General features: G+C 42.4%; 1 protein-coding gene across 9 annotated transcripts in view; it reads left to right on the top strand.

Annotated features, from left to right (window-relative positions):
• Window positions 1-21,929, top strand: part of CACNA2D1 (calcium voltage-gated channel auxiliary subunit alpha2delta 1) — a 400,043-nt gene that overhangs the window by 287,050 nt on the left and 91,064 nt on the right. For all 9 annotated transcript variants that reach the window (XM_033162979.1, XM_033162986.1, XM_033162984.1 and 6 more), the window contains exons 9-11: window positions 3,980-4,049; window positions 7,920-7,970; window positions 10,697-10,796. In XM_033162979.1, the coding sequence (XP_033018870.1) occupies window positions 3,980-4,049; window positions 7,920-7,970; window positions 10,697-10,796 (221 nt within the window). The remainder of the gene's footprint in view (window positions 1-3,979; window positions 4,050-7,919; window positions 7,971-10,696; window positions 10,797-21,929) is intronic.

Here is a 21,929-nt window from a genome sequence, read left to right as displayed (position 1 = left end):
TTCATTATACTACTGCAATAGGCAGCACATTTATTCCCTTTGTTCTCTTAAGACTGGTTTAAGTGCTAATGAGCTAGTATATATTTATGCAGCTCTTGAGGTCATCCAGTTACCTGCTCTTCATTTTATTTTGCCTTTTCCAGGTTCTTTTTAAACAAATATTATTTATCTAATCTCCTGAGCACAATAATTTCAATAGAACAAAGTTCTACCGAGGTGTCTTACGGATTCTAACCTTCACAGATTGCTGGCTCTGTAATCTTAGGTGTAGAACTTCCGTTAATACTGAAGGAATACCACACATTTAGAAGAATTTATAGAAAGAGGATCATTACAACCTGACTGTGGGCTAAAAGGGTTGGGATCCCCTTTGATTAATAGATTCAAAATAAAAAGGTGTAAGCATTATTTTCTTTCTTTGAAACAATATTGAAACTTGTTTTTCTGTTAAATCTTGACTGGCTCAGGTAGCTTCCTTTGCTGAAGTTTTCCTGTCTGCTTTAGGCAAATAAATAATGGATCAGCTTTGAAAATCAATTCATAATAAAATGCTATCTCTCTAAATGGAAGCCTTGCTGTGCACAGCTGCTCTTGTGTTAACTGTTACTGGCAGGTAATAGTTTTGCCTCGATATTGGACTTACCAAAGAGAGTCATTACCGTGTAGCAAGTAATAGGAGGCTGGCTGATATAAAACTCTGTGCAAAATGAATCTGAGCTCTTACAAAACGAAAGTTAAATGGGAGACCTTTGCTGGCTCCTTCTATGTTTCTGAGTAACTGAGGCTTTCAATTTTACAACTGAAGCTCAAAGACACCTTTTATGGGGAGGACATTCAGAAGGCTCTGAAAGAACATGGATCATTTACTGGGATACACAACATTGCAGGTATAGCATTATAGTTAAGGGCATGAGCTGCAAATCACACATTTAAAATTTAACTGAGGTGAAAAACAATCTTCATCATATCTACTCAGAAGGAAGTCCTTTCGAATTCCATGGGGCTTGCTGGTACTTCCAGGTTAGGACGGCAGCCTTAGGCAAAGTTGTGCCAGGCCACTTTTAAGATGTCTCCCACTACATTCCAATAGTGTGTGAGCATATGTGCATTGTTTCACACATTTCTGAATCCTTTCTGCGCAGGAATACTAATACTTTAGCAGATCATCAGAAGGATTCATAAAAGTAATAAATGTGAAATTATTTGAGCACTTAGGAAAAGCAGCATATAAATATTGAATGTAAGTAAGGTAAAGGTAAAGGGACCCCTGACCATTAGGTCCAGTTGTGGACGACTCTGGGGTTGCGGCGCTCATCTCGCATTACCGGCCAAGGGAGCCGTCATACAGCTTCCAGGTCATGTGGCCAGCATGACTAAGCTGCTTCTGGCGAACCAGAGCAGCGCATGGAAACACCGTGCAGGAGCGGTACCTATTTATCTACTTGCACTTTGACGTGCTTTCAAACTGCTAGGTGGGCAGGAGCTGGGACCGAGCAACAGGAGCTCACCCCGTCGCGGGGGTTTGAACTGCCAACCTCCTGATCAGCAAGCCCTAGGCTCTGTAGTTTAGACCACAGTGCCACCCATGTCCCTGAATGTAAGTAGACATAGTCTATTGTGTTTAGGAATTGTCTGGCATTATCCTTGACAAGAGAGCAAGTATCAGTAGTGGACAGCAAAAAGTCACCTTCCACTATCTTACTCTGAGGTTTCTTCACTGTCAAGGCAAGGACACTCTCTTCACTTTTCTCTTTTATCCTGAAGCAGGAAGTCTGCTTGATACACTTAGGCTCCTTGCATGATTTAAAACCCTGCGCAAACTTGCGTGTGGAGAGAAGGCTTCCTGCTTCAGATCTTCCTGACCAAATTTTGGACTGCGTTGGCGCTTGCCTGCTGGAGATGCAGTGGAATGCAGAAGGCTAGTGAACATGGTCCCTTTCATATAGCTGAACAGGGCTCATGAAATGCAACACCAACCAGGCTGAACACCGTACAAATATTCGTTACGAGAAGACAAGAAATCATATTACAATCCACATTATTACTAAGAGTATTTTAAATGTGACAACACCCTTTCTAAATGACTTCTTTAAAGTTTCCAAAACTAACTTCCTAAACTATTTTGGGAATGACCTTGGGAAATTTTTTAAATTATTAAATTATTAACATTAGTTGATCAAATCACTCGGACGCTTAGGGTACCAGTCAGCTAGCTTTGCACCTCACACCTGAGTGGAATGACCGCTTTATAGTAAGACAACCAAAATAATAAACCAGTTTTGCATTCAAAACTGAAAGGTATTTAATTGAGGAAGGTACATACCCAGATGCACATTAAAAGCAAACCAAACCAAACCAAAACCCAAACAATGTTGATGTTAGCATTAGGTAGGTTTCCATTTTTAGAAGGGATCTATCATAATGGATCTGGGATTCCCTCTGGGATGATCTTTCATGTTATGTTAAGTTGTTTTCTTTCTCCCTGGGCTCAAGACATGTGCTAGGTGCTTCCCTGTGGTTTAATGCCACCCTAGTCGCATCAGAATAAGGCAAGTGTGATAACTTGAATAAAAAATGGGGGGGGGGGTAAGCCCCACCCCACATAATTGATCACATGATGCAGCACATGCACACCATTTAAATGGCAATGCCTATCAACATTGGAAGGGTCCCCCTCAAATATTTCATTGGGGTCGGCAAAGGGACCTTGGCCCCTAGATGTTGGCCCCTATGTCCTATGGGGCATAACTGATATAAAGACATTGCCAGGCCTCGCTATATGATCTCTTTCCATCTAATGTTATCAGTGCAGTATGAAATGAGGACATGTGGAAATAGTGATTTGACCACAGTCCTATAATGTACCTCCATCCTAAGATGCCATGGAGCCTGTCCCAGCAACCTTTCGCTGTGTCCAAAAGACTCCATCCATTGACTTTTACCTTCTACTGGCATCATGTCTCTTCTTCCAACTGGGCCAGCAAAATGGTTGGCTGTTGTAACTCAGTTGAAAAACCAATTAATCATATAATTTCTTCCATAAATGCATTGTGTCCTACACTACAGTTTTTCATTTGGGAAAATAATTAGCAAGTGGGAAATTATCTTATAAATAAAACAGAATAAAAGCATAAAATAAGCTAGTAAGTTATAGTTTAATAGATTTATTTCTTTATTGTTAGATGAATTTTCTTTAATGATACTGAAATTTACAGGAAGGCATAATAAATACCATATATTTATGGCTATACAGAGAACACCAATCCAATTTTTTTTTTAGTAATTTACAGGCCACTGTACTCTATAAAACGTAATCAAACCAGTTGTAAACAAAGCTAGAAACTAGATCATGATAAAACCAAAGTAAAACACACCAGTTCCATATTTATTTTGTTTTATTATTTCTGCCTTTAAATCTCTTCTATTCAAACAGCAGTAAAGGTTATAGAACTGCCAACCTTTCCATCAGCAAGCCCAAGAGGCTCAGTGGTTTAGACCACAGTGCCACCTGCTCACCAGGCCAGATATCACATCTCATTATAATGAAGCAGTGTTCCAGAAGAAACACATGTAAACCTGTATCTTGCACACATGTTCACAGAACAACAACTTTGGGGATCTCTAACTGGGAGACAGTTGCATGCCACATTGGTTATTTGTTGTTGTTTAGTTGTTTAGTAGTGTCCGACTCTTTGTGACCCCATGGACCAGAGCACGCCAGGCACTCCTGTCTTCCACTGCCTCCCACAGTTTGGTCAGACTCATGTTAGTAGCTTCGAGAACACTGTCCAACCATCTCGTCCTCTGTCGTCCCCTTCTCCTTGTGCCCTCAATCTTTCCCAACATCAGAGTCTTTTCCAGGGAGTCTTCTCTTCTCATGAGGTGGCCAAAGTACTGGAGCCTCATTTTTGGGTAGTGCTGGCTTGTGCTTCCTGAAAAGGTCCTGTCTAACCTAAAGAATTGTTATTATTATTTTCAGCATCTCCATGGGTAGACAAAAGTCAAGCTCCAAACAAGATAGATCTGTACGATGTCCGTAGAAGACCATGGTAAGCATCACTGTGGTGGTGGAGATATTTATTTATATCCTGCCTTTTCCCCTGATGTGACTCAATGAGGCTTCCAGCTAAAATAGAAACAGCTAAAAGCATATTTTAAAAACAAGCATTAAAAACAAAGTTATGATCCTGATGATGTGCATTGCACTGGTAGGCTGGAAATATGTACAGTGGTACCTCGGTTTACCTGGAAATATGTACAGTGGTACCTCGGAACGCGGGTGGCGCTGTGGGTTAAACCACAGAGCCTAGGGCTTGCTGATCAGAAGGTCGGCGGTTCGAATCCCCGCAACGGGGTGAGCTCCCATTGCTCTGTCCCAGCTCCTGCCCACCTAGCAGTTCGAAAGCACATCAAAGTGCAAGTACATAAATAGGTACCGCTCCAGTGGGAAAGTAAACGGCATTTCTGTGCGCTGCTCTGGTTCGCCAGAAGCGGCTTAGTCAAGTTGGCCACGTGACCCGGAAGGTGTACACCGGCTCCCTCAGCCAGTAACGTGAGATGAGTGCCGCAACCCCAGAGTCTGACACGACTGGACCTAATGGTCAGGGGTCCCTTTTCCTTTTACCTCGGTTTAAGAACAGTCCTGTTTACGAACAATTCAGTTTACGAAGTCTGCAAAACCGGAAGTAGTGTTCTGGTTCATGAACTTTATCTCGGTCTACAAATGGAAACCAAACAGTGGAAGGGCACCAGTGGCGGTAGGCCTCATTAGGGAAAGCACGCCTTGGTTTAAGAATGGATTTGGTTTAAGAACGGACTTCAGGAACGGATTAAGTTCATAAACCGAGGTACCACTGTATTTTGTGTGTGTATGTGTGTGTATCACTTAGTAAGGTATGCATGCCAATATATGATCTGTGATTTGAATCTCCAAATGTGCTGCTAAAGCCAATTGAACAATACAGCTCCGTTTCCCAGTCGCTCTCCTGCCTCTCACCAGCATGTGATGACCATTCCCTTCCATCATATTACAGTATGGCTACACACTGTTCTGATTCAGGGTAAAATTTATTCCTAGCCCTGTCAACTGAAGGCTAATAGAAATCTGAAACGTAGCTCTAAGACTGCTGTAGTAACAGCATGCAAAGAGGGTGGGTGGCAGTGGGGCTGTGAAGACATTGACTGGGTCCAAGAAAGGCCTGCCCCTGCGTAGACTATGGATAATCCGGAGAGGAAAAGAATCTCCCACCATCCTGCTCTCGCCAAGCACAGCTGTCCCCCAGCAACTTCCAAATTGGTGGCCAGGGGAGGGGGTGACCTATATATCACCATAGCTGGAAGTCTTCTGGTGTTGGTGGCTGCTGGGCACATGGTGTTCTTCCATCCTATCTTCACCCCCATGAAAATGGGCATAGCAGCTTACACTAATATTTAGTCCAGATATCACCAAATCACCCCAGGAGTGGTTTACAGTTAAACAAAGACCTTTCCCTTCTGTCTAGACTAGCTACTTCTAGATTGTTTTGCATTTTTACTGTATACTATTGAACTGACCACCAAACAGTGGGAATGTATTGGGGGGGGGGGATGGCACTAGGGGGACAGGGCAATTCCCAGGACTTTCGCCCACCTTCCTTCCTTCCTATTGTCTCTTTCCTTTAGGTATCAGTAAACTAAGCCGTTGTCCAGTCCTGTGGCCCTTGTAGTAATATGCCCCCCCCCAATTGTTGCTAATGCAAAAAGAAGAGGAAAAACTAACAAAACAAGAACATCCATATTAGGGCACGTCTTCATGACCCAACGCAGCAGCCTTTACTTTTTCTGTGGTATGGAAAATACCAAGAGTAGTAAACGCCAATCCCACAATCCCCTCAGACCACTTTGCCTTATTTTCTTAGACCTGAATTGCAGAGGGAGATTGGTGTGATGTGACAACTTTCCCCCATAAGTATAGAAATTGGGGTTCCTCTGTCCAGCTCCTATGGGAAGCAGCTCTCTTGCAGGTGGAATGTTCCAGGCCTCTCTTATTCCCCCCCCCCCACTCAGCTTACTGCCCTCTGTTTCAGATGATATTTATTCAGCCTACATATGCATACTGATTTTTTTGGATAGGCAGATTAAGAGAGAAGTGGGATATTAATATAGAAAATTAGTTACTCATACATAGCAAGGTGGGTTTTTTTAAAGGTTTTTTGCTTGAGAAAACACATTAGTTTTATTTAGAATTCATAAACTTCTTGGAAAACTAGTTTGTAGGCCTACCGTGTAAACGGTACATTGAATGGCACATGCAATAAGTGTGCTATATATGTGTTTGTAAAAGAGAGCAGAATTTGACTCAAACTAAATGCAGATTATGGTGCTGGAGGAGACTCTTGAGAGTCCCATGGACTGCAAGAAGATCAAACCTATCCATTCTCAAAGAAATCAGCCCTGGGTGCTCACTAGAAGGACAGATCCTGAAGTTGAGGCTCCAGTACTTTGGCCACCTCCTGAGAATAGAAGACTCCCTAGAAAAGACCCTGATGTTGGGAAAGATGGAGGGCACAAGGAGAAGGGGACGACAAAGGATGAGATGGTTGGACAGTGTTCTCGAAGCGACTAGCATGAGTTTGGCCAAACTGCGGGAGGCAGTGGAGGATAGGCGTGCGTGGCGTGCTCTGGTCCATGGGGTCACGAAGAGTCGGACACGACTGAACGACTGAACAACAACAACAAAAATGCAGATTAGGAGATCCTCATAGATCTTCTGAGCCTTCCGTTTTATCAATCAGCAGACACATTGTCACGGGACAGTCAGAAGAAGTTTGGGAGGAAAGGGAGGGGAAGAGAGGAGCGACCAAGAGGCTGTGGAAAGCAGGAGAGATTGAGGAGAAAGGGTTAAACGGAAACAGTGGGGTGCAGGAGAGAGCCCCTGGTGTTGCAGAGGGTCAGCGCCGCCCGTTGGAAACGACGTGAGCAGCAGCGTAGGCGGGTGGGTTTGCCGAAACTCTTTGTTGGGGGCGGTCCCGCAAGCGAGCAGTGAAGGGTCGGGTGCTTGAGAAATGAGCTCTGCTTTGTAAATACGTACTTAATAAATACTATTCTAAAGCGAGCAGGCTAGCAAGTGGATTTCCTCGCAAGAGTCTCCCACACGACCCTGACACACATGAAGTTACTTTGAAGACTGGAACAATTGGTGTTCTGGGAAAAGGAGTTTTTAACCTTCCCCTTCCCAAACATTCTATTGTCTGCTCTGTAAGGACTTGAGGGGGAAAGCAATTTGCCAGCACACCTGGAAGGAGAGCCCCTTGGGAAAGGCCACCTCTCTTCTTATTCCAGGGGAGGAAGGGTGTGGCACATTTGTCCCCCCTAAAAATGGTGGGAACTGCATTAGTTAGGAGAATCAGGAGGAAAGAGTTAAGAAACCATTTCCCGAGTGCCTCTTTCACAGTATTTAAAGCAACCCTGTTGAGCTGCTAATTAGTAAACAAACCAAAACATCAAAGCCCCATCACAAATCGTCTGCATCAGCTTGCACCTTAACGCTTGTATATGTGTGGGTCGGTGAAGGCAGTTTATCTTATTTAAGTTGAGCTGCTGTTGGACTAAGTCACCTAGTAAACTTGACATAAGCATCTCTTTATCAAATGCTTTCTGTCTTTTTTTGTTGCCAAAAATTGAAAAAAATTGTGTACCTAACCACCTTCAGATCTTCTTCTTGCTTTCTGACCTGTGGTTTACCTCGAAGGGAGAATGCTAAAGGAAAAAGAAATATTTGCATGTGTTTTCTGCTGGGATACACTACAAAGGTTCTTTGATTCAGGCATATCTGGTTTTCATCATCAGAACTTATGCAGATCAAACATCAGCATGGTATTTAAAAAAAAACCCAACAACTTCGTCTTTCCTATGTATAAATATATGTCTTTTTCTTTCAGGTATATCCAAGGAGCTGCATCACCCAAAGACATGCTCATTCTAGTCGATGCGTAAGTACCTAAAATTTAGGTGCAAACATAGGAAGATAGGAAAGTGTTTGGCTTTTTAACAAAAGAAAAGAGGCCAAAAGAACTAGTCCAGAAAATGTTTTAAAATAGAAATCTATTTTACTTTTATTTTTATCAACACATAGACACAAAAAAGGTCTGGTACAGCTATCTTTGTCAGCAGAAACCTGTTAAATTGGGGGTGACCCACAACTTAAATGCAATTGCATGTATTTTTCCTGCACATTTTAAAAAGCTGGTAAGAGCATTTAAAGATGTCAGTGAGAAGCGAGGAACAGTGCTTTTCCACTCAAAAATGTCCCCCCAACTGCTTTTTACCTGCGAAAGGCTAGGAGTACCCACATCTATTTTCCAGTAGGGCAAGGGTGCAATTTTAGTAGACAAAAATAGGATTGGAAAGCTTTACACACAGAGTAACATGTATTTTGGCCCCATGTTCCAGTCATATGTTTTCATATGTGATGAAATATGTGAGAAATGATGGGGACCAAAGCAGAGGATTTCTTGGTGGATTAATGAGCACAGTTGGGAATCCTTAGGGAAGAGACCTCTTTGTGGCTTGGAATTGTATTCCAAATCTCTCGATCCAGTTCAGCGTTGCTTGGTTGTCATCTGCTTTCCAAGCCCCTTAAGTATTGCTCCTGCATTATTTATCCTCCACTCATAAGGCATCACTTTATGCAGACAGCATTTTTCTGTCTCTGTGTTTTAAAGACATTTTGAATGAGGAGGAAAGCAAGTAAAAGCTAAATACGTGAACATTTCAGGTAAAATGTTGTTATCAGTATTATTAAAGAAGTTGTTGTTGTTTTTATTAAGGAAGCAGAAATGTTTATTTGCTTTTCATGTGTTTCTACCAGTGTTTTAATTCTGCAGTCCTAATGAAAACAATACTGTATGATGCCAGGATAAATTTAGAGTTGTCATCTCTCACAGAGCATCTCTCATTGAGCTTCAAAGGTTTTTTGTTTGAATCAGAGGTTACATCTCTGCATTTTAAAGTCTGGGGGCTACGTTTGATGGAAGTAGCACTCTACTCTCTGCAGGACTTTCTTTGTTAAGGCTGGTGCACAGGGGTTTGTGTAGAACGAAGGGTTTGTGGTGGTCATGAAAAGCTATTTTCAGGCACCCTTTGTCTCAGTGGTACATATTGCAATAAATGCTTTTAAAAGGTAGATAAATATGTCCATGTAGTGAATGATGCAGCACCTGTCCTACCACTGCCATTGCACTTTAGACTCTGAGTGGAAATATTTAAGATTACCAAGAGTGCCATTTTGCATTTCATTAAGAGCAGTTTAAAAAACTACTCTTGGGTATATTTTAGATTGAATTGCAAAGCAAGCAAGCAAGCAAACAAAAAACAGTGTGTGAGAGTATTTTTTATAATGATTTTTCCATATCCCATAATAACTTACTATAGCAAGATTTGCCTTCTATGTAGCTTTGCCTCACATAGCTAGTATAGGTCAATCTAACTGTTTCCTAACAGCAGTTAACTCCGTGTGTAAAAAAGACCCCTGAATGAATAGATGGAAAAGCAGTCTAGTTTGACAACTTGAAGTTCACAATAGGTCTCCTCCATTGTTTGTTACCCATCCACTGTTACTCACAGATGCACTGACTCTGAACCTTCAGATTTCATTACACCAAGGGTGGGGTTCCTCTAGTTCAGGCCCGCCCAACTCTCAAGAGACTGCGATCTACTACACAGTATAAAAAACATTGGGGGAGGGGAGGGCAAAGCCAAAGTTGTAGGGGGTGTTGGATTAGATGACCTGGGGAGGGTACCTTCCAACTCTACAATTCTATGATTCCATGGGGAGGGCAATGAAAACTCATGCACTGTGGATCCCCTCACACATCAAATGGTATTCCCCCATGCCAGTCAGGCTTCAGAAAAACCTCCTATTAAGTTCTTATTGTGGCAGGTTAGAGAGGGTATAGTGAGAGACTGGTTGTCTCTTGTGAGTGTGTGTGTGTGTGTGTGTGTGAATGTGTGTGTGTGTGTGAGAGAGAGAGAGAGAGAGAATGAGAATGAATAAGTGTGACTGTGCCACATGTGTTGCATGTGTTGTGAGAGAGTGTGCTGGCTCCATGCACTACCAGTTTCACCCACGGCCACCTTAGCCACTACTTTTCTGCGCTGTGATGCAGCCCCTGGGGAATTGGCTACAAAGGAGTTCCGTCCTCAGACTGAAAAAGTTCCCCAATGTGACTAATATTCATCAATAGACTTCTGCATTAATTTGTCCACTCTGCTTTTGAAGCTGTCCAATTCCATCTTGAGGCTATCTGATCCATTGGCCATCACTCCAGTGTGTGGCAGCAAATCCCACGACTTGATTGTGAAGATGCTGCTAATAAATCTCCGCATAAGAGGCCTGAAACATGGGAGGCCCTTTGCCTTCTCTGAATGGGAATCATTGATATGTTGCTGCAAGCCCACTTCTAAGTAGTGGTAAAAGTAATTTACTAAAGTTTAATGAGAATCTTCTAGCTAGTGTTACTAGCTAGTGCAGTAATTAATGGTGCCCCTGCTTTAAGGCATAAGGTATAAAAAAGCAATATGCACAAATCCTTAGGGTAGCAAAACAATATGTGAGTTGTCTTATGAAACCTAAGTTTCTATCTGTATATTGACCTTTCTTTCTTTCTTTCTTTCTTTCTTTCTTTCTTTTTCTTCCTTCCTTTCTACTATTCTGTAGGAGTGGCAGTGTCAGTGGACTAACACTGAGGTTGATCCGAACATCCGTCATTGAGATGTTGGAAACCTTGTCCGATGATGATTTTGTGAATGTTGTTTCAGTGAGTATCTCTCTCCTCTCTTAAACCAGAAACAGTGCCCTGGAGAGCTACTTTCAAAGCTGTTCATACACTAAAACACTTGAGACCTTAGTCTGTGTATTAAAATTAAGAGTTCTTGTTATATCGATACAGATCAATATATATGTTGTTACAGATCTGCTGGAGGGGTCCAGAGCACCGTTGAGTTAGGTTTTGTGACATCAGTTTCAATTATTGAGGCCTGAGGATGTGGACAAGGTTCTTGGAAGGGTGCAGCCAACCTTTGCTCTTTGTTGCTATGAATATCTAGCAATAGGGGCGGGTCTAAGAAGTGATAATTTATTACTTGTGTTAGGGGGATGGTGCCTGCTTCTTTGAAAGAGGTGGTGGTATATTCACTCATTTCTTAGAGCTGGAAGTTTGTGGTAAGTACCACCCACTCATGAGTATCCTCTTTCTGAGCAAGGTGCTTGAGGGTGATGGCTCAGCGAGTCCAATAGCAAGTCCAAGAAAACAACAAGATGTTACTAGCACTTGGATTACTTAGACTTTTTTCAGTCTGGTTTATGGCTAAGTTTTAGCACTGAGATAGCCTTGTATATCCAGATAGATGACTTCTGTTGGGAAGAGGGACAGGGGAGCCTGGTGATTCTCCTAAATCTCTTGATGGCTTTTGACATCACTGTCAGGGCTGGAGTCAGATTCAGGTCAGTAAGCAAGAATCAGAGTTTGAACTCTTTATTAAAGGAACGCCATACAACTCACACATCAACACTGCTCATTAAGTCTTGCCCCTATGGAGCAGTTGCCAGGATTGACGGTCCCCACCTTCAAACTCCTCTCAGGCTCCTCCTCTGCCAGATGTTTCCCAAGCAGTCTCAAACTGTGTCTGGGCATCTCTAATCTCTGTTCTGCTCTACACATCACTCTATGTGTCATTGGACACAAGTGGGGAGGGGAGCTTATCACAGGAGGAGAGGCAAGCTCCCTGTTTTCTTCTGCAGCCTCCTGACCCTCCTCCTCAGTTTCAGCCTTTGTGCCGGAACTGCTCTGTGTCACAGGTTCTGCCTGTTCACTAAATCCTGTTGCCCTTTCAGCAACCAACAACTCCTCCCACTCTTCTGCTTCTTACCTCTCTTCGCTGGATCACCTCTGTTGTTTTAAGAACTGAAGGAATAGTGATACTGTGGTTCTGCTCCTATCTGTGGGATTAATTCCAGAAAAGTAGCATTTGCAGACTTCTGCTTGATCCCATGGCATTTGTGCTATGCAGTCCTGCAGACTTCCATTTTGTTCCTCGTTATCTTTATGAAACTGCTGGGGAGGTATAGAGCAATGTGTCAACAGTTCTTGTTGTTGTTGTTGTTGTTGTTGTTGTTGTTGTTGTTGTTGTCAAATACCTGTCATTGGTAGAGCTCTGTCACTAGATAGATGGCTTCAGTGGCATTGAGTGCTTTTAATCACCTCCTAGTTAGGAATAAACTTGCTACAAATTGTCCCGTTTTCTGATAATTGCCTGTTTAGATTATTGCAATGCACTTTATGTCAGGATGTCCTTGGAAATGGCCTGGAAGCTAAAATTATTCTAGAACACAACTGCCAGAATGTTGACTGGGGTAGCCAGTAGGGACCATATAACACTGATGCAGCAATATCTCCACTGACTGCCTATTAAGGTACTAGTGTTGAGCTATAAAGCCTAAATGACTCAAGTCCATGGTATCTGAAGGGGTAAATCAGCCTGCCTGGGTTCTTTTGCATTGTCCCACCTACAAGGGAAATGCCTTGGGGGAGGGGGGTATGCTGATCATGGAATGAAATTCATCTGGAAATATGTCTGGTGCCAATGCTTTTGGCAAAGACGTGTTTGTTTGCCCATGCATTTATCGGATGTTAACTGCTGCTGCAATTAGAAGCCAAGGGAGGCTCCATGAGTGTTTTAAAGTCTGAAGTTTAGTGTTGTGTTTTATTTGCTCTTAATTGCTTTGGATTGTTAATTGTTCTTAACTACATTGTAATCCTTCCTGGGATCATTTGATAAATGGTGGGCTAAAAATATATTTCAGAAATATAGATGAGACATCTGTAGAAATTTTGAGGGAAGGCAAAATACATCCATCAAGTGTGGCACATACCTGATTAATGGAGATCAAATCCAGATGTTCTTTTCTGGATTGTGTGGACTGTATAAAATTTATTGCCAGAGGCAGCCAGAGGTAAGACCTATCTACCCTTCACACTGTATGAAGTACATTGTTTTTAAAGCAGCAGGATTCATTTCCAGGGTACTTTGAGGTGTCTCTTGAGTGCTTTTCATACAGAAGAATGACTGGCAAGGGCCGTCCAGTTTGGTGAATCTCCTGAGCTTTTGATGCTAATGATGATTAATATAACTATAGAACTAGTAATGAGAATGGTGCATTAAGAGTAACATTAAAAAGACAGGTTTGTGCCTCGAAGAGCAGTGTTAGAATTATTTTTAGATGTTTCTTCGCTTGTTTATTTGCTACCCTGGTCTGCTTTGGGAGGTAGGGTGGGATACAAATTTAATAAAGAAAAATAATAATGGCCAAAAGCATATATTAGAGCAGTGTTTTTCAACCTTTTTTGGGCAAAGGCACACTTGTTTCATGAAAAAAATCACGAGGCACACCACCATTAGAAAATGTTTAAAAATTTAACTCTGTGCCTATATTGACTATATATAAAGTAATTTTCCCACGGCACACCAGGCAACATCTTGCGGCACACTAGTGTGCCGCAGAACAGTGGTTGAAAAACACTGTATTAGAGGAAAGTGTGCATAAAATGCATACATCGATAAAACTAACATGCAAAAGGCATTATATTAAGGGAAATTGCTTGTAAAAATGTGTATATTAAAAACTGCACATAAAATTAGGAAATGTTTCTATTAGGAAAAGTTTGCACCCAAATGCTGATTAATTTTCATGAGGTTTTTTTTTATTTTTTTTTAAAAAAAGAATGCTGTGGAAATGTGAACAACTGAATTTAAGAAAGAATAAATTATGATAGAAATCAGAATTAATGGCTTCAGTTTTTGCTGTTTGTAAACATTTCTAGCTCTGTTTCTGCTTTGAATGGTTTTCTTCATGAATACTTCAAGGCAACCTACCTGGATCCTTTCTCTGGATCTTTTCTTCATGAACATTGAGGAAAAGAGATTGGCTCCCTTGTCCTAGTAGAATTTTACGACTCTTAGAATACGTTTTACGTGACTCCATGGAGTGAAAATGTGACATGCTGTACATCAACATGTGTTTCCATCATTGACTTTGAGGCAGATGCTTCTTTCCATGAATACTTAGCTATGGGATTCAGGGATACTTTTGTCTCGTAGAATTAAACCAAGAGGGAATAAAAACTGACAGAGAGGGGCCCAGCCACCCATGGCAGCTTTTACGGTGGTTTTACACACATGGCTTTAAATAGGATGCTATCGCCTCATAAACAGCTTGGAAAACATTGTATGCTGACAATTTAATTTACATAATATGTAGCTTTAAACTTGCATAGCTCCATAAATATTACATGATATTTGATTGGAGTAGTCATGGATGACTAGATTTCAGTGGAAATCTCCCCTCTCTGCGCCCTTTCCACAGCAAGACATGGAAATGCAGAGCTTGACTGTGCCGGGAGGCCCACTTCAGGCCATTGCAACTAAAATAGAATAGCTTTGGCTGAGTCATTTTGGTTGCAGGGTAGTTTTTATTTTTATTTTGCTGCTTTGACTGGGGAAAATTAAATATAATCCAATGCAAGAGCAGACAAACGTCTTCAGCCTTCAGTTATCATATTTACTTCATATATATAATTTACGTGGCAAAGCCTTCCAGACTGCTTCCCCACTCTCCCCTCCCAACTGATTAATTGCTATAACCAAAAGTAATGTTAATAAAACAGCATTAACAAAAGTAAGTTTCATTGCTTTGGGCACAGAAATGTATGCAGCAGCCCAAACAGCTTAAACAAGACCATCAGCTGAACTCAAAATTGGCACAGCAGAAACAATTCTTTCTGTTGAATATCCAGCTGCCAAACTATAAAAGGTTGAATTTAGGAAGCCCTCTTCAGACGGAAGCTCCAGAAACAGAGCACAACTGCTAAGACAGGCACGGGCAAACTCGGCCCTCCAGATGTTTTGGAACTACAACTCCCATCATCGCTGACCACTGGTCCTGTTAGCCAGGGATGATGGGAGTTGTAGTCCCAAAACATCTGGAGGGCCGAGTTTGCCTATGCCTCTGCTAAGAAGACCAGAGGCAGATTTAACCTCCATCAGTTCGATCACACAGATGCCACAGGGGCACCACAACTGTGATTTAGCATGGACTGCAAGAAGCAGTGGGCATCATCAAATTTTGGCATCATACAGGGCACCACTGAAATTTGAGACCCCGAGGTCCACCATTGAACCTCTGCCCACTGTAAGCCTAAGAGCTAAAGGAGGAAGCTGATCAGAAAACAGGATAAAGCTTGAGATAGGATCAGAACCTTTTATGTCTGGTGGGTGTGGTAGAAAATTGACACGTGGCATTTCAGAAGAGCATTGCCCTGGCTTTTAAATATGGTAGGTGGAGCAAATGGCAAGCAGAAGATGATCTTTCCTACTGATCCCGCCCAGGTTTCTTAACTTGCTCCACCCCAGCTTCAGAAATTTCACCAGGCGTTTGCCCACATACTTTCAGATCTTCTTTTGCAACCGTAAGGAATAGAATCAGAAACCAGAATACAAAATGCCCGTTCCTTGTGCTGCTTGTGAATGGCACATCTTGTCTTTAAATGGACCTTTTTTTCTTGCTACAGTGCCCAGGAAGACTGATCTCAGCTGCCAGGTATTGTGTTGTTTTTGAGGTGCCTATGCTGTTCACAACCAACATGCTTGCATGCTTTGTGCTCTATAGGCCTAAAACTGGGCACTCCATTATTGGGACCCAGGTGCCTCTCACTCTGTACTGCCGTTGCAGCTTTGCGAGAAGCAGGCAGACCACTTTTGGCTGTGTTGCAGCACCTCTACTACAGATGGCCATGGGGTGGTATCATTGCAGCTTCCAACTTGGCAGGGGTCAGGCATCGTTAGGGGCCAGGAGGGCTCCCACCTATGAGGTTGCAGACGTCCTGACTAGAGATGCCAACTTCTGAAAAAAGATTGTGAGGGCCTGACGGCTTAGGGAGCTGGGTATGTTTAGCCTGGAGAAGAGAAGGTTAAGGGGTGATATGATAGCCATGTTCAAATATATAAAAGGATGTCATATAGAGGAGGGAGAAAGGTTGTTTTCTGCTGCTCCAGAGAAGCGGACACAGGGCAATGGATTCAAACTACAAGAAAGAAGATTCCACCTAAACATTAGGAAGAACTTCCTGACAGTAAGAGCTGTTGGACAGTGGAATTTGCTGCCAAGGAAAGTGGTGAAGTCTCCTTCTTTGGAGGTCTTTAAGCAGAGGCTTGACAGCCATCTGTCAGGAATGCTTTGATGGTGTTTCCTGCTTGGCAGGGGGTTGGACTGGATGGCCCTTGTGGTATCTTCCAACTCTATGATTCTATGTCCTGATGTCATACACGTGACATTGTTAAGAGATGGGGGCAGTCTGCAGAACACCAGCCCCAACACTTAATATGTGGAAACCCAATTTGCACACCCACCCACCCAGCTGCTAACGAAAAGGGTATCACAAGTAGCAGCCTTTCAAAGAGGGAATTCGACATTTGTACTTGCATTGAGTCACCCTGGTCATAATGCAAACAGTTAATCTAAATAATAAGATGCACCAGAAATGAGATATGAAGTCTACTTATATTCCACCCTCTTAACAAATATAGCCTGGATGATCGTGCCGGTACCTGACTGGCTGGGATTTTCACATATCCTTCATTTCGTAAGTGATGGTGATTTAATCAGCCATGCCAGGTTTAGTCAAAATTCCCAGGGAATGGGGTTGGGGTTGCGGTGGGAGTTGTAGGGGCTTTAATCACTTTAGTCCTATATTTTTGTGGAGTCCTTGCAAGTTATTTCCAGGGAGGAAAGGGCTGCAGGAGGTATTTAAGCCACGTAAAGACTGTCAGGGATTAATATGTTCTAATTTCCCATGGAATTTGCATTTCTGCTATCTGAAGTGGTGTGCTTTGTTACCGAAAGGGAGCCTGCTGTTTAGAAGAGCTTAAATGTGTGCGCAATACAGCTGTTTCCCCACTAATCCAGTTATATGCTTTGATAGCTGTAAGTGGTAGATGATAGGGGTTGCAATTCAATCCCAGCATGCTATGATTTAGAGACTTGGTTTCTCATGTTGACAGAGAGAGTATAATTTGTTTATGATTGTGGGTAGGCTGTGGTTTCCAGAGAAATGAACTTCCACGTTTAAGCCTGCAAGGCACATGGGAGATGTTGGTGGAGATGGGGGAGTCAGCGCCATAGAAAGAGCACTGTTGACAAATTAAAGGTCTTAAGCTCATGGTCTGTTTAAGATGCGAAGTCGCCTTTGCAGTTTGGGATCCTGAAATAAAGATGCATTGCTCTGGAGAAGTGTAAACTTGTGTGATTTAGGGAAAGTGAAAATGCATTGCTGTGGTTGGCTTCAGGTGCTAACTTGGCAAGGGAGCATTCAAAGGAGGCACAAGTCCTGATTTTGTGGCACTTTAGTGTAACTTTAAAAATTGAGCTTGCATGAGGAAGATGTGCAGTTTCTGGAGAATCAGTTTTCTGAAGAATCAGTTTGGATCTCTCCTCCTGCAGGTACCTCTTCAGACATTGCACCGGGCATGTAGGAAGTACAACTTGCTCACTCTTCCTATTTCCCCACCACAAAGAATTGCCTGAAGTCACTATCAGCTGTGCCTGCTTTTCTCTGTATATAAAAATACTGTGGAAAGGCGGTGTTTGGCTGATTGTGCATGGAGTGATACTATTCCAATCTGACAAGCTGGCTTGGAGTTCCAAAGGAAAAGTAAAGACCTGTGTGTGTGTGTGTGTGTGTGTGTGTGTGTGTGTGTGACTAATATCCCATTAGGGATTCTATGGGTTCCATGCAGTTTATTTTTAGAGGTTTATAAACTCGCATTGATGGGATTCTGGACACAATTTTCAGCCACCAAGGTGGGAATAGATGTCATGGGTTGAGATTGCTTTCTCCAGGGAGTGTGTCCTAGGAGATCTGTCCTTCTTCCACCACCCACTTCAGAGGAACAAGAGCATTGTGGTTGTAGCCCTTGTCTCCTAGCTTCACTGACCCACCTACTTGGGCAAGGATCCTCCTTCAATTCTCTGGGTTGATCCACTGGCGGAGGAAGAGGAGTGTGGGGGAAGCGCACCACCCCCGGCAGCGCGATCCTGGTGGGGTGCCATTGTGGCTGCTTCCGCGCCTGCACTGGGCGCAATGCCATTGCAGGCAATGTGCCACGCCCCCAGGACACGTGCCCCGCCCCCGGGAGGCACGCCAGCCCCTCCCCCACCTGCTTTCCACTCCCCGGTGCCGGAGCATGAAGCTCCGCCACTGGGTTGATCTAGAGTTGAGCTAAAATGTCTCAGAAGGTTTTTTCTGAGTTCCCTTTGCAGAACGTTCTTCCAAATATCCTCCACCATTTTCGACTTGGCTGGATCCAGCGCAGTGCTTTTTCATGGTGGTTCAATGATTTGGATTGCCTGTTAGAATTGCAGTGGGCACACTTTCCCCTTCTGTTCTCCAAAGGCACGTTGGCAAATAGTAGCATTATCTGGCTGCTTCAGTCCATACAGGCTTTTAGAAATACTGGTAGTATTCTGCCTTAGCTCCTTTTAAGAATTAACCCTGAGATCCTATTACTGAACACACAGCACAGACAAAGGAAAATGGCAAAGCTGGATTTAGTTACAAGGGAAAGCCGCTTGGAATTAAGATCTATTTCACCACTGCTCATTTATTATGTATGGATACATCTGGGTCACTGAGCTGCTTTAGCCAAGGCGGTAAGAGCAAGACAGCAACAACCCTTGGTAGATTGAAAACTCGGCTGCAGCAAAATCTGATTAGGCTGGCAACACGCTGGCAATATAATTTCAGATTTCTTTCTTCCCAGAGATGTAGCAATATGCTCCTTTTGAATTAGTTTAAAGAGACAGGATTTCCTCCTGTTTCGATGACATCTGCTGGAAGGCATTTACACACCAAAGCACAAATTTACTTCCCTTATTCAGCTATTCTGGATGGCTTCTTAAACCCTAGATTTTCTGCACCATGAAGACTTTAGAATGGGATTGTTAGGCTGTACTGGTGTCCAGTTCTCCTGATGCTGTAGGAACATTACAAGCAAATATTTTGCATATAGAGATGCTCAAGGATTTTTATTTTTTTTACTGCTTATTTCAAATTGAATCAAACTGATCCTTACACCCCACGGTGATGTTTAAACCATAACATAACAGCCGCTCAACAAATGCCCCCAAATGCCTAAAATTTCAAGAAAATACATTTTAAAATATATTAAAATTAATTTAAAAAACATAAAATGCAGCAAAATGTGTACTGCACATCTGTTAGTGCAGTATTTTGTTTGACTTGTAAAAAAAATGACAGCGTTTTCCAGCTGGGTATAAATATATCTGCCTTTTCTAGTTGCATTTAAACCTTCATTTTTATTCTGTTCTTATCTGTGGCTTCCTGTATCCTGTGCGCCAGGGGATAGACACCTCTTCCAACACCCTGGAGAGAGACAGACGGAGATAAACAGAAAATGATGGGGGAATAGCATTTTCTGCATTCCTCTTTGGTTGGGAGAGGAATCTGGCTCTCGCCTGCAGTTTGCCTGGTGGTCTGGCACTTGCTTCCCCATGGAATGGCAGGGCAGGCAAAGGCACTGGATGTATGGAGCACTCTGGCTGCCACAACCCCCCATCCCGTTCCTGGAAGCACAGGTTACCCTGCTAATTGTTTTTTTTTTTAATGGAGTAAAGTACAGGCACGTACTAAAGATGATGAGATAAGAAACTGCAAAAACGAACCCAGCTACAAGGATTTAAAAGGTTTGGATTGAGAGGGGATTTCATTCGGTGAAAGAGACGATGGGGGGAGGGGAGCCCACGGTTTGCTTATATCAAAGTTTTTCTCTGCATTTATGATACGGCATCCCTCCCTGGAATGCAAGTGTTTTAGTTTTTTTAATCTGTACAAGTGAGGAGGGAAGAAATTGGAATATAAATATGGAAGCTGACAAAACTTGACCTGTGTGTGAGAGAGAAAGAAACTGAGAGGGAAAAGGGGGGGGGAAATGCTACGCTTTGAAAATATGGAGCAAAGTTCTTCCTAACCTCCATTATCCACAAAGGAATGTGTTTGAGATAAGGACAATTGGCCATAAGTCAGTGGCAGGGAGGAAAGGAGTCTACCAGCTGCAGGAATAGAAGCTTTTGGGTTAACTTTCTGCAATCTGGATTCAGACCATTCTTCCTAGGCTGGAAAAATGGTGAAGATGGCTTGTTTACTGGAAGCCAAATCATGGGACGAAGTAATGCAGTGACTTAAAACTCTGTGATAACCGCTTCTCCCAAGGCATGGTGGGAGCCATCAACAGTTATAGGAATGAAGGATATAACACAGTAGTTCCCAACCTGTTTTGGCCATGCCCCGCCTAAGCATCTCTAAAATCCTGATGCCCCCCCCCCCCATGACATATAATTCTTATCATTCAAAAAGTGAACTCCTATTCATGTGGAGGAAGCCTAAAAGGCCATTAACTTGGTCTAACTCATTCTCGAATTGCCCCCTTTAAAAATCAAATTGCCCCCCTGTGGGGCGTGTGCCCCACATTGGGGACCACGGATATAACATAACATATGTATGAGAAAACACCATGGGGAAAAACTGTCACATGCAGGAAATAAACTTTATAGATCACCTAATATACCAACACAAATGAAATCAAAAGATTGTAGCTATTATATAAGGGATTGTTATATCCAAATGGAATGGAATGGAAAAATTTAGAAGACTGAAGTCATCAAATCTAGCACATGGGGAGGCCAGTTTGATTAAATTCTGTAATTTGACATTGGAATAACTAGCATTAACAATTGCATTAATTGGTATTGTTAAGTATTGTTAAGCCTATCATTAGAGGCTGCTATTGGAACAACTTACTTAACAAAAAATAAAATAAAAAAATCACTATTGGGAGATCGAGAGATCAAAAGGGTTGTGTTTTGTGCATCCCCACTACATTGCAGACACGAGACATTTGTTTGTTGAATCTCCTTTATGGTTATGCATTATGGTAGCAGTGGCCCAGACCCGCATTGGATGGGGTTGCTCACTACATGGTCTGATTCATGTGGGCAGAAGATTACCAGGAATGGCATGTGTGGGACCAAACACAACAGTCCAGGTAACATAAATGGGGCAAAGTCCTACAGTGGAAACCTAGAGGCCTTGCCTCCTAATCTCAAGAAGTGTATCTGAAGAAGTGTGCATGCACACGAAAGCTCATACCAATAACAAACTTAGTTAGTCTCTAAGGTGCTACTGGGAGGATTTTTATTTATTTATTTTGTTTCTCTAATCTCAGATATTGTCCTGTCTGCTTTCTTTGTCGTCTACACATGATCAAATGCACCATTGTATTATTATTCCTTCCCCTATTACTGGGAAATAGGATCTGGGACTGAGTCTAGATGATCCCAAGTCATTCAAAATACACCCTAAATAAAAAGGAAATAAAAATGTTCCCTTAGAGCAGTGCTTTGGGATATCATACTTATTTCACTATATTGCCACCTAGTGTCTGAATCTAGAAAAGCAGCGATTCTGCATGTATCATAGGGCTAATGGGCAAATACTAATTTATTAATTGAATTTTATCGTGTTTTCTCTAATAAAGGTTGTGTAGCACTAGAGCATTAAGGCCCCCTCTCTCCCAAATTGCCTTGATATATGTGAATAACTCAGTTTAAAGAAGATCTCCATATGAGAAGGAACAAAATCAATAACAGCATCTCATTTGTTACTTCAGTAACATCTTATACATAGAGATTATTGGCTGGATCACTAATGTAAAGCTGGCCAGTTTCTTGTCTGAATGCGTTATTAGTTTTATTAGAAAACTATGTTTATTGACAGACAGCTTCTGTAAGGCTGTGTGGTATTATACTTTGTGTGTGCTAT

This window comes from Lacerta agilis, chromosome 10, assembly GCF_009819535.1.
Source record: "Lacerta agilis isolate rLacAgi1 chromosome 10, rLacAgi1.pri, whole genome shotgun sequence".
NCBI lineage: Eukaryota > Metazoa > Chordata > Lepidosauria > Squamata > Lacertidae > Lacerta > Lacerta agilis.
This window is presented reverse-complemented; position numbering and strand designations above follow the sequence as displayed.